This window comes from Oncorhynchus kisutch, linkage group LG9 (assembly GCF_002021735.2).
Source record: "Oncorhynchus kisutch isolate 150728-3 linkage group LG9, Okis_V2, whole genome shotgun sequence".
NCBI lineage: Eukaryota > Metazoa > Chordata > Actinopteri > Salmoniformes > Salmonidae > Oncorhynchus > Oncorhynchus kisutch.
The window spans coordinates 26,595,060-26,608,397 of NC_034182.2; the positions used below are offsets into that span (position 1 = coordinate 26,595,060).

Sequence of the window (13,338 nt, forward strand, 5' to 3'; positions counted from 1 at the left end):
GTGTGTGTGTGTGTGTGTGTGTGTGTGTGTGTGTGTATTTCTCTCAAACGCTCTAACTGCTCTCTAGAGTTTTGTTATTGGGCGTGACAGGAACAGCGATGGGAGATGTTGCAGCTTCACCGACAGCAGCTTTTGGTACAGTAGAGAAACCTGCTACATCCCAAAATGGCACCCTGCTCCCTTTGTAGTGCACTGCCTTTGACCAGGGCACATAGGGCTTTGGTCAAAAGTAGTGAACCGCATAGGGCATAGGGTTCCATTTGGGACACAAGCACAATTGTGTGTAGGTAAGAAGTGGTAGCTTGTTCTTTAGTGTTATTACTAATACTATTATTATTATATTAGTCTTCTTCTTCTTCTTATTATTATTAATTGGGTACCTTCAGTCCAGGTGATTTGCCATGGATGCAATAAATGGTTCAATGTGAAATATTAACGCTACAGTCGTGGCCAAAAGCTTTGAGAATGACACAAATATTAATCTTCACAGTCTGCAGCCTCAGTTTGTATGATGGCAATTTGCATATACTCCAGAATGTTATGAAGAGTGATCAGATGAATTGCAATTCATTGCAAAGTCCCTATTTGCCATGCAAATAAACTGAATCCCCCAAAAACATTTTCACTGCATTTCAGCCCTGCCACAAAAGGACCAGCTGACATCATGTCAGTGATTCTCTCGTTAACACAGATGTGAGTGTTGACGAGGACAAGGCTGGAGATCACTCTGTCATGCTGATTGAGTTCGAATAACAGACTGGAAGCTTCAAAAGGAGGGTGGTGCTTGGAATCATTGTTCATCCTCTGTCAACCATGATTACCTGCAAGGAAACACGTGCCGTCATCATTGCTTTGCACAAAAAGGGCTTCACAGGCAAGGATATTGCTGCCAGTAAGATTGCACCTAAATCAACCATTTACCGGATCATCAAGAACTTCAAGGAGACCGGTTCAATTGTTGTGAAGAAAGCTTCAGGGCGCCCAAGAAAGTCCAGCAAGCGCCAGGACTGTCTCCTAAAGTTGATTCAGCAGCGGAATCGGGGCACCACCAGTACAGAGATTGCTCAGGAATGGCAGCAGGCAGGTGTGAGTGCATCTAGATGCACAGTGAGGCAAATACTTTTGGAGGGTGGCCTGTTGTCACGAAGGGCAGCAAAGAAGCCACTTCTCTCCAGGAAAAACATCAGGGACAGACTGATATTCTACAAAAGGGATTGGACTGCTGAGAACTGAGGTAAAGTCATTTTCAATGGTGTATCCACTTTCCGATTGTTTGGGGCATCCGGAAAAAAACTTGTCCGGAGAAGACAAGGTGAGCGCTACCATCAGTCCTGTGTCATGCCAACAGTATAGCATCCTGAGACCATTCATGTGTGGGGTTGCTTCTCAGCCAAGGGAGTGGGCTCACTCACAATTTTGCCTAAGAACACAGCTATGAATAAAGAATGGTACCAACACATTCTCCCGAGAGCAACTTCTCCCAACCACCCAGGATGATGGAGCACCTTGCCATAAGGCAAAAGTGATAACTAAGTGGCTTGGGGAACAAAACATCAATATTTTGGGTCCATGGCCAGGATACTCCCCAGACCTTAATCCCATTGAGAACTTGCGGTCAATCCTCAAGAGGAGGGTGGCCAAACAAAACCCCACAAGTTCTGACAAACTCCAAGCATTGATTAAGCAAGAATGGGCTGCCATCAGTCAGGATGTGGCCCAGAAGATAATTGACAGCATGCCAGGGCGGATTGCGGAGGTCTTGAAAAAGAAGGGTCAACACTGCAAATATTGACTCTTTGCATCAACTTCATGTAATTGTCAATAAAAGCCTTTGACATTTATGAAATGCTTGTAATTATACTTCAGTATTCCGTAGTAACATCTGACAAAAATATCTAAAGATACTGAAGCAGCAAACTTTGTGGAAATTAATATTTGTGTCATTCTCAAAACTTTTGGCCACGACTCTACACCCTTAGAAAAAAAATGCTAAAAGGGTTTTTCTATTGTCCCCATAAGAGAACGCTTTTGGTTTGAGATAAAACCCATTCCACCAGGTTGGTTCTACATGGAAGCCAAAAGGGTTCTACCGGGAACCAAAAAGGGAAAGCCATGTAGTAAAGAGTGTAGTAAAAACCAATGTGGGTGTCTTAAAAGCCGTAAGTTGTGATTGAGGGAGCAAAGACAATATTAGCTGCAGTAAGGGGTAACACGGTGACTGGCTTAACAAGAGAGGAGAAGGAATCCGGAATCTATGCCAAACTATTGCAATTTGAGTTATTTGAGCTATTTGACCAGTATACGGAACAGCACCGTCTCACCCTCCAGTGTGTCTCAGCAGACAGACAGACTGATTTGCTTAAGCACGGTCTCGCCTCAGTGCTTTATTGACGTTGGGCGTGACGAGCCCTCCTCTTTTATTTAGTGTGAATCTCTCCTAATGAAATAACAGTGTCATTCCGCGTTACACTGCAGCCACGCTATTCCCACACACCCCTCCCTCATTATCTCTCCTTCTTACTCTCTACTCTCCCTCTCTTCCTTTTGTTTCTCTCTCTCTCACTTCCTTCTCTTCCTCTTCCTTCTCTCTTTATCTTTGTCTTAAAAGGCTAAACTGATCCTAGATTCAGCACTCATACTCTGAGCATACACTACATGACCAAAAGTATGTCGACACCTGCTCGTCGAACATCTCATTCCAAAATCATGGACATTAATATGGAGTTGGTTCCTCCCTTTGCTGCTAGAACAGCCTCCACTCTTCTGGGAAGGCTTGTTCCAACTACATGTTGGAACATTGCTGCGGCGACTTGCTTCCATTCACCCACAAGCATTAGTGAGGGTAGGCACTGATGTTGGGCGATTAGGCCTGGCTCGCAGTCGGCGTTCCAATTCATCCCAAAGGTGTTCAAAGGGGTTGAGGTCAGGGCTCTGTGCAGGCCAGTCAAGTTCTTCCACATCGATCTCGACAAGCCATTTCTGTATGGATCTCGATTTGTACCTGGGGGCATTGTCATACTGAAACAGGAAAGGGCGCAGTTGGAAGCGCAGCATCATCTAGAAAGTCATTGTAGGCTGTAGCTTTAAGAGTTCCCCTCACTGAAACTAAGGGGCCTAGCCCGAAACATGAAAAACAGCCCCAGACCATTATTCCTCTTCCACCAATCTTTACGGTTGGCACTATGCATTCGGGCAGGTAGTGTTCTCCTGGCATCCGCCAAACCCAGATCCATCTGTCGGACTGCCAGATGGTGAAGCGTATTCATCACTCCAGAGAACGCGTTTCAACTGCTCCACCACTTCAGCTTTACACTTTGGTGGTGGTAAAGTGGGAGATTTGTACAGGGTAAAAGGGATCTTGAAGAAGGAACTCCATACCCTGTGGATGGCGCTTAATTGGAGCCAATTTCCTCCTTCCTGCAGCAAGAAGCAGTCAGCTGGTATTCTGTCTATAATGTGTGGCCAGCACAGTCACCGGATCTCAACCCTATTGAGCTGTTGTTCAGCCACTCCAGCCGATGCTTGGCATTGCGCATGGTGATCTTAGGCTTGTGTGCGGCTGCTCGGCCATGAAAACTAATTTCATGAAGGCCCTGACGAAAGGTTCTTGTGCTGACGTTGCTTCCAGTGGCAGTTCAGCACTCGGTGGTCCCGTTCTGTGAGCTTGTGTGACCTACCACTTCGTGGCTGAGCCGTTGTTGCTCCTAAGCTTTTCCACTTCACAATAACAGCACTGACAGTTGACTGGAGCAGCTCTAGCAGAGCAGAAATTTGACAAACTGACTTGTTGGAAAGGTGGCATCCTGTGATGATGCCATGTTGAAAGTCACTGAGCTTTTCAGTAAGGCCATTCTACTGCCAATGTTTGTCTATGGAGATTGCATGGCGGTGGGCTCGATTTTATACACCTGTCAGCAACGGTGTGGCTGAAATAGCCGAATCCACTATTTTGAAGGGGTCTCCACATACTTTTGTATATATTGTGTATCTCTTTCCACCCTCTCTCTCTTTCCTCTCACTCCCACTTTCTTGCTTCCTTTTTAAAATGTACCCTCTCTCACTCTTTCCCTCTTTCTCCCCTCTCTCTTTCAGCAGAGAAAAGTAATGACTTGGTATCCCCTGCTGATTGTTTGATGTACACTACCATTCAAAGTTTGGGGTCACTCAGGATTTTTTTTGTTTTTGAAAGAAAATCATATTTTATGTCCATTAAAATAACATCAAATTGATCATAAATACAGTGTAGACATTGTTAATGTTGTAAATGACTATTGTAGCTGGAAAGGGCAGATTGTTAATGGAATATCTACATACTGTAGGCGTACAGAGGCCCATTATCAGCAACCATCACTCCTGTGTTCCAATGGCACGTTGTGTTAGCTAATCCAAGTATATAATTTTAAAAGGCTAATTGATCATTAGGAAACCCTTTTTGCAATTATGTTAGCACAGTTGAAAACTGTTGTTCTGATTAAAGAAGCAATAAAACTGGCCTTCTTCAGACGATTACAGGCTCAAAATGGCCAGAAATAAAGACTAGTCTATTCTTGTTCTGAGAAATGAAGGCTATTCCATGCTAGAAATTGCCAAGAAACTGAACATTTGTCTCTAACCAGAATAGAAAGAGGAGTGGGAGGCCCCGGTGCACAACTCAGGACAAGTACATTAGAGTGTCTAGTTTGAGAAACAGATGCCTCACAAGTCCTCAACTGGCAGCTTCATTAAATAGTACCCACAAAACACCAGTCTCAACGTCAACAGTGAAGATGTGACTCCAGGATGCTGGTCTTCTAGGCAGAGTTGCAAAGAAAAAGCCATATCTCAGACTGGCCAATAAAAAGAAAAGATTAAGATGAGCAAAAGAACACAGATACTGGACAGAGGAAGATTGGAAAAAAGGACAGACAAATCTAAGCTTGAGGTGTTTGGATCACAGAAGAAGAACATTCGTGAGACGCATAAAAAATGAAAAGATGCTGGAGGAGTGCTTGACGCCATCTGTCAAGCATGGTGGAGGCAATGTGATGGTCTGGGGGTGCTCTGGTGGTGGTAAAGTGGGAGATTTGTACAGGGTAAAAGGGATCTTGAAGAAGGAAGGCTATCACCTCATTTTGCAACGCCATACCCTGTGGACGGCGCTTAATTGGAGACAATTTCCTCCCTTTTTAGGGAAGAAGCAGGAAGCAGCAAGAAGCAGTCAGCTGGTATTCTGTCTATAATGGAGTGGCCAACACAGTCACCGGATCTCAACCCTATTGAGCTGTTGTGAAGGACACAATTATTATTTCAATTATAAATCATTATTTATAACCTTCCTATTAATTTTGCAACTCATTTCATGTATGTTTTCATGGAAAACAGGGACATTTCTAAGTGACCCCAAACCTTTGAACGGTTGTGTGCATGGAGAGAGAGAGAGAGAGAGAGAGAGAAGGAAAGATAAAGAGAGAGCGAGGGAGGGAAAGACAGGAGACTAGAAAGAAGAGATGGAGAGTAGAGAGAAAGAAAGAGGGAGAAACATTGCCAGTGAGGTCCCGTGTGGCTCTGTTGGTAGAGCATATGCTAGCTTGCAATGCTAGTGTTGTGGGTTTGATTCTCACAGGGGACCAGTACGAAAGTGTATGCACTCACTACTGTAAGTCGCTCTGGGTAACAGAGTCTGCTAAATGACTAAAATGTAAACTGAAAAAAATAGAGTGAGGTCCCACTGTGGGCATCTCTCTGTGTGTGACGGCTCCAGTCTTTGGCATGTCTGCTTCACCCCTCTGCCCCCTGCCAACCCCATTCCTTAAGATGTGTCCCTCACTGCCATTCTCTGGGATGAGGCCTGCCAACACTCATATGTCCATCTCAGAACTTGCACACACACATCCATATCAGAACTCTCAGATCCTACACACAGCCCTCCGACATGACAAAGAAACCAATGGGAATGGGTCAAGTTAGATGGGAGTCACAGGGGTATATTGGGACTGACAAGTCTTCTTACCTTTTGCTTCACAACCAGAATAGAAACAATGTCCTGTACAGCCCTGAGAGCCCTAACCCTGGATCGATGGCTCTCTCTATCAGGCGCCGGTGATGGCTGGGGCTTGGGATGAGCTGGGTGGGACTGTCTGTGTGTGCATGTGAGATGGTGTAGAGTGGTAGTGCCGCTGCAGTGTTTAGCATACAGAACAAGGGAGGGTCCGTCTAACAGCTTGTCCAGCCCTGGCAGGAGGCACTCAGGAGGGGGAAGCTCTCCTCAGCTCGCACCTGCCCTCTCCAGAACCCCCAGACGTCCTGCTGAACACAGCCCAGTGTAATTGACATGATCCCCCGCCTCCACACCACTCACAGCGGATACTGCTGCTTTTAACCTTGACTGGAGGGGGAGTGTGAGTGTGTTTGTGTGTGGTTTTGTGTCTGTGTATGCGTGTGTGATGTTACTGCAACATTTTTTTTGAAGAGTGAAGAATACTCCAGTCCAGAATGGAGATTACAGATTACAACCAAGTTGTCGAACTCTGACCCTGTTTGTCTGATGTTTGACCACCCATGTGATCTTTTTGTTGTTACTTGGAAGCAAAAATGTTAGTTCTTTGGGGACAGCCGAAGAACCCTTTTGGAACCCTTTTTCCTAATAGTGTATCCTCATGGATATTTGAATATCGTTCCTTAAATCTTGATTGCGGCGCTTAACTATTCTGACATTCCCTGTCATACAGTATTTCCCTGCTCTTCGGAGGTCTAAAGTAAAGGATTATCTCTGTTGTGTATAATATTGAGTTCCGCACCAGAATGTGACTGGCAGAATGGGTGTTGTATGTGGAGGATGAGGGCTGAAGTAGATATCTCAGATAGGGGATTGAGGCCTAAGAGGGTTTTATAAATAAACATCAACCAGTGGGTCTTGCGACGGGTATACAGAGATGACCAGTGTACAGAAGAGTATAGAGTGCAGTGATGTGTCCTATAGGGAGCATTGGTGGCAAATCTGATGGCCGAATGGTAAAGAACATCGAGCCGCTCGAGAGCACCCTTACCTGCCAATCTCTAAATTACGTCTCCATAATCTATCATGGGTAGGATGGTCATCTGAATCAGGGTTAGTTTGGCAGCTGGGGTGAAAGAGGAGTGATTACAATAGAGGAAACCAAGTTTAGATTCAACTTTAGCCTACAGCTTTGAAATGTGCTGAGAGAAAAACAGTGTACCGTCTAGCCATACTCCCAAATACTTGTATGAGGTGACTACCTCAAGCTCTAAACCTTCAGAGGTAGTAATAACACTTGTGGGAAGAGGGGCATTCTTCTTACCAAACCACATGACCTTTGTTTTGGAGGTGTTCAGAACAAGGTTAAGGGCAGGGAAAGCTTGTTGGACACTAAGAAAGCTTTGTTGTAGAGCATTGAAACACAAAATCCGGGGAGGGGCCCGCTGAGTATAAGACTGTACCATCTGCATAAAAATGGATGAGAGTTGATGCAAATTGAGAAGAGCATGGGGCCTATGATCGAGTCTTGGGGTACACCCTTGGTGACAGGCAGTGGATGAGACAGCAGATGTTCTGACTTTATACAATGCACTCTTTGAGAGGTAGTTAGCAAACCAGGCCAAAGACCCCTCAGAGACACCAATACTCCTTAGCCGGCCCACTAGAATGGAATGGTCTACCGTATCAAAAGCTTTGGCTAAGTCAATAAAAATAGCAGCAGAACATTGCTTAGAATCAAGGGAAATGGTGACATCATTGAGGACCTTTAAGGTTGCAGTGACACATCTATAACCTGAGTGGAAATCAGATTGCATACCAGAGAGAATACTATAGGCATCAAGAAAGCCAGTCAGTTGATTATTGAGAAGTTTTTCCAACACTTTTGATAAACAGGGCAAAATAGAAATAGGCCTATACCAGTTAGAACATTCACCCTCTGAATGGCATACAGAATCCATGTCTCAATTGTCTCAAGGCTTAAAAATCCTTATTTAACTTGTCTCTTCCCCTTCATCTACACTGACTCAAGTGGATTTAAGTGACACCAATAAGGGATCATAGCTTTCACATGGATTCACCTTGTCAGCTGTACTTAATGTGTTGTACACTCAGTGTATAGCACAGTGTTAGCTAGCTAGGATGCTACATAAGATGCAACACACTTCATGTCATACAGTAGTTCCCTGCTCTTTTGAGCTCTACATTGTAGGATTCTGTTGTGTGGAGGCAGAAAACAACAACTGCGGCTGTCCTGTAGCATTAGCTAGCACGCTACAGTAGCTCTCAACAGGCTACATAATTCCAGGTGTATTTCCTTGCTCTTTGGAGGTTGAAAGGGGAGGATTCTCTCGAAATAGCACAGCTGTCCCATAGCATTAGCTAGCACGCTAGCTGTCAACAGGAAGCTACACACGATGTTACATATTATTTCCCTGCTCTTTTGAGGTCTTATGGGAAAGATTTTCTCTGTTGTAGGAAGGGCCGTAACCAGGGTTTGAGTTTTAGTGAGTTCCGGAATAAGTTTACTGCATTTCGATACAATTAAAACACTTAAAAATGTTGTATGGAGAACAGAAATCAACAAGCAAAAGTGACCCTAGCCATTATCACCTTGGCTGCTGTAGGTTTATTCAGTCAATCTACAAACACATAGCCTATTAGATATGCAATTGTGATGTTATACCCCTGAAAGGGGGAAATATGAGAAGTGATTCACACTGACAAGTAGCATCAGCAACTCTTCAGTCAGTTGTAATGATGAATTCCATAAAATGCTCAACTCTACATAAATACAGTGCATTCGGAAAGTATTCAGACATTTTGTTACATTACAGCCTTATTCTTAAATGGATTAAATTGTTTTTTTTCTTCTCCTCTTCATTCTACACACAATACCCCATAATGACAAAGCAAAAACAGGTTTTTGGAATTTGTTGCAAATTTAAAAAAAAATTTTAAACTGAAATATCACATTCACGTAAGTATTCAGACCCTTTACTCAGTACTTTGTTGAAGCACTTTTGGCAGCAATTACAGCCTCAAAGGATTTCACGTGGCCAAACTCCTAAATCCCCCAAATGGGAAAATGAAACTATGTCCACTTGTGAGAATGGTCCGTGGACACTTAAGTTATGTTGAGTGTGTTTCACTTGGTGACCTCACACAACTATATCTCTGAATGTATACATTTCTCAATTATGGTGTTTTCATCTAATTATTGTATAAAATGAATGAGTAAAGATGAAACTATTTGTGAAATGATGTATGAGATGTTAACCTTTAATTTTGAGAGAATTGTATTCCCTGTAAAAATGTAACTAGTCAGCGGCCACGCCCCCATGAGCACAGACATGATCTGGCATCATGGAACCGCCCTCTTCTACTGTTACGAATAAAAGCCCCTCCTGAGAAAATCCTCTTAAGACTAAGCAAACCCACAGCGTGAGCTGTGTTTGCGAATAGTTAAGACCACAAAAACCTCAGTGTAAGCTAAGGTTGCAATGGTTGTTGAATTCCTAACCATACCACGTGGAGCATTGGCTACACAGCTGGAAATAAACTCAGACTATCGATCCCTAAAGAATGAGAGTAGAATAATCTTAGATACTAATTACTTGCTAGAAATTATGCAAACCTCGGAAGCGAATAACGACAACAGCTGAAACATTTATTCTAAGAACAATGGACGCCTGACGGTTCCATTACAACAGATACTATCAGGAGTCGCCACCATGAGTAGCCAGAGACTCTCTGATGAACTGACCAACGATTCCAACAGAGAAGACAACAACTACACAATGGCGTAAATATATTGATTGCAATTATTCCCGAATGAGCGAGCGTTCATGTGCAAAGGATTAGCATTTCAATGAATACAATTATCCACTGTGTGTAGTGATCCATTTTGTCTTTCCCGCTCTTTCTCTTCCACACCCCCTTCCCTTTGTGCACCAAGCCGTTATATCTCTTTAGCCCACTAGGGGATCTTCCCGATCATTGTTAGTAACCAATATTTGTTTGTTTATGCATTTCTGTGAGTTTATGCATTTCTGTTACTTAGTAAATAAATTATTAAGCCAATTGGTGTATGGATGATTCATAGTTTAGGCTGGGTTCGTGCAGAACCCAACAATTTACAATGTTTAGAATGAGACTGGCGTGAGGTAAAGAATAATTCATTAATAGAAGACTAATTGATCAAATATTAAAATATCTGAAGAGTTATATTCGGAAAAGTATAACTTTATAGTCTGAAGATTTTCCGTGGTGCCCCAACTATGACCATAGTTGATTTTCTTTATTGAGTACAAAATATACAGTACTGACATTCTCTCAACCAGCTTCATGAGGTAGTTACCTGGAATGCATTTCAATTAACAGGTGTGCCTTGTTAAAAGTTCATTTGTGGAATTTCTTTCCTTCTTAATGCGTTTGAGCCAATCAGTTGGGTTGTGACAAGGTAGGGGTGGTATACAGAAGATAGCCTTTTTTGGTAAAAGACCAAGTCCATATTATTGCAAGAACAGCTCAAATATGCAAAGAAAAATGACAGTCTATCATTACTTTAAGACACGAAGGTCAGTTAATATGGATAATTTCATAAAAGTTTCAAGTGCAGTCGCAAAAACCATCTAGCGCTATGATGAAACAGGCTCTCATGAGGACCGCCACAGGAAAGGAAGACCCAGAGTTACCTCTGCTGCAGAGAATAAGTTCATTAGAGTTACCAGCCTCAGAAATTGCAGACCAAATAAATGCTTCACGGAGTTCAAGTAACAGACACATCACAACATCGACTGTTCAGAGGAGACTGCGTGAATCAGGCCTTTATGGTCGAATTGCTGCAAAGAAACCACTACTAAAGGACACCAATAATAATAAGAGACTTGCTTGGGTCAAGAAACACAAGCAATGGACATTAGACCGGAAATCTGTCCTTTGATCTGATTGAGTCCGAATTTGAGATGTTTGGTTCCAACTGCTGTGTCTTCGAGAGACACAGAGTAGGTGAACGGATGATCTCTGCATGCGTAGTTCCCACCGGGATGCTTGCTGGTGACCCTGTCAGTGATTTATTTAGAAATCAAGACACACTTAGCCAGCATGGCTACCACAGCATTCTGCAGCGATATGCCATCCCATCTGGTTTGGGCTTATTGGGACTATCATTTATTTTTTAACAGGACAATGACCGAACACACCTCCAGGCTATGTAAGGGATATTTGACCCAGAAGGAGAGTGATGGATTTCTGCATCAGTTGACCTGGCCTCCACAATCACCCGACTTCAACCCAATTGAGACGGTTTGGAATGAGTTGGACAGCAGATTGAAGGAAAAGCAGCCAGCAAGTGCTCAGCATATGTGTGAACTCCTTCAAGATTGTTGGAAAAGCATTCCAGGTGAAGCTGGTTGAGAGAATGCCAAGAGTGTGCAAAGTTGTCATCAAGGCAATGGGTGGCTACTTTGAAGAATCTCAAATATAAAATAGATTTGGATTTGTTTAACACTTTTTTGGTTACTACATGATTGTGTTATTTTTATTGTTGGTATTTTCACTATTATTCTACAATTCTTTTGACTGGTTAATTTTTCTTCTCAGAAAAAAATTGCGGAGGCCCAGACCTGTGTCCTCATATGTAGTTACAGCCAGGGTTATGGGGAAGGGTAAACGACTGCTGTTGTCCCGTAGCATTAGCTAGCACGCTTGCTGTCAACCAGAAGCTACTACACAATAAGAGCCTGCAAATGTAGCAGGTAAACTCTGTTCATCTGGAGATACAAATCCCAGTTAGCTCTACAAACAATTTTTCTGCCTCAGAACATACTCTGTAAACAACAAAACGGAGCGTCACAGTAGATGGAAGACGTGGTCCCGTGTCATTAAACTTTTAGTAGCTCAGTCGAGTTTTTCTTGTTTGTGTTTTTGTCTTTAGCGCTCCTCCTATCTCTCTCTCTCACTCCTCTGCCTTATCGCGAACAGAGTAGGACAGCCTCACATGCTATTCATCTTTAACGAAGCATTCTCCGTGCTAGGCAGTAGGCAGGCACACACACCCTACCTCCCCTCATCGTAGACGCGGACCCTTTTTAAGCAGGCACCAAGGTCCCATCAATAGTCCGTCATTGTAAATAAGAATTTGTTCTTAACTGACTTGCCTAGTTAAATAAATGTTAGATAAACAATACAAAATAAAGGCCACTGTGGACACAGATGCTGCCTTTCAGTGTAAATCACGTTGTAATATATTTGGGAGAAAATACATTCGAGTGTAGAATCTTCCTTTACTGTTGTTTGTTCCCAGATGCTGAGTTTGAGTGCAAACATCACTGACTATCATGCAATATGAGGACACAAATTAACCCTGTCCTGTCCCCCTGCAGAGCCCCAACTGAAAGGCATTGTCACGAGACTCTACAACCGGCATGGCTTCTACCTCCAGATGCTTCCGGATGGCACCATGGACGGCACAAAGGACGAAAGCAGCTCCTTCTGTAAGTCTGTCTATCTGTCTCACACCTGTCTGTCTGTCTGTCTGTCTCTATAACCCTGCTGTCCTTCTGTAAGTCTGTCTATCTGTCTCACACCTGTCTGTCTGTCTGTCTCTATAACCCTGCTGTCTGTCTATCTGTCTGTCTCACACCTGTCTGTCTGTCTGTCTCTATAACCCTGCTGTCCTTCTGTAAGTCTCACACCCGTCTGTCTGTCTCTATAACCCTGCTGTCTGTCTATCTGTCTCACACCTGTCTGTCTGTCTCTATAACCCTGCTGTCCTTCTGTAAGTCTCACACCTGTCTGTCTGTCTCTATAACCCTGCTGTCTGTCTATCTGTCTCACACCTGTCTGTCTGTCTGTCTGTCTCTATAACCCTGCTGTCCTTCTGTAAGTCTCACACCTGTCTGTCTGTCTCTATAACCCTGCTGTCTGTCTATCTGTCTCACACCTGTCTGTCTGTCTGTCTGTCTGTCTGTCTGTCTGTCTCTATAACCCTGCTGTCTGTCTATCTGTCTCACACCTGTCTTTTTGTCTGTCTCTATAACCCTGCTGTCTGTCTATCTGTCTCACACCTGTCTTTTTGGCTGTCTCTATAACCCTGCTGTCTGTCTATCTGTCTCACACCTGTCTGTCTGTCTGTCTGTCTGTCTGTCTGTCTGTCTGTCTGTCTGTCTGTCTGTCTGTCTGTCTGTCTGTCTGTCTGTCTGTCTGTCTGTCTGTCTGTCTGTCTGTCTGTCTGTCTGTCTGTCTGTCTGTCTGTCTCTATAACCCTGCTGTCCTTCTGTAAGTCTCACACCTGTCTTTCTGTGTCTGTCTGTCTCTATAACCCTGCTGTCCTTCTGTAAGTCTCACACCTGTCTTTCTGT

At 43.6% G+C, this 13,338-nt stretch overlaps 1 protein-coding gene across 1 annotated transcript in view; it reads left to right on the forward strand.

Annotated features, from left to right (window-relative positions):
* The first annotated feature begins 7,464 nt into the window (after positions 1-7,464).
* The window catches only part of LOC109896497 (fibroblast growth factor 14-like), a 95,193-nt gene continuing 89,319 nt past the window's right edge, over positions 7,465-13,338 (forward strand). Inside the window, exons 1-2 of the mRNA XM_031831351.1 lie at positions 7,465-7,507; positions 12,328-12,471. Coding sequence (XP_031687211.1) covers positions 7,465-7,507; positions 12,328-12,471 — 187 coding nt within the window. The remainder of the gene's footprint in view (positions 7,508-12,327; positions 12,472-13,338) is intronic.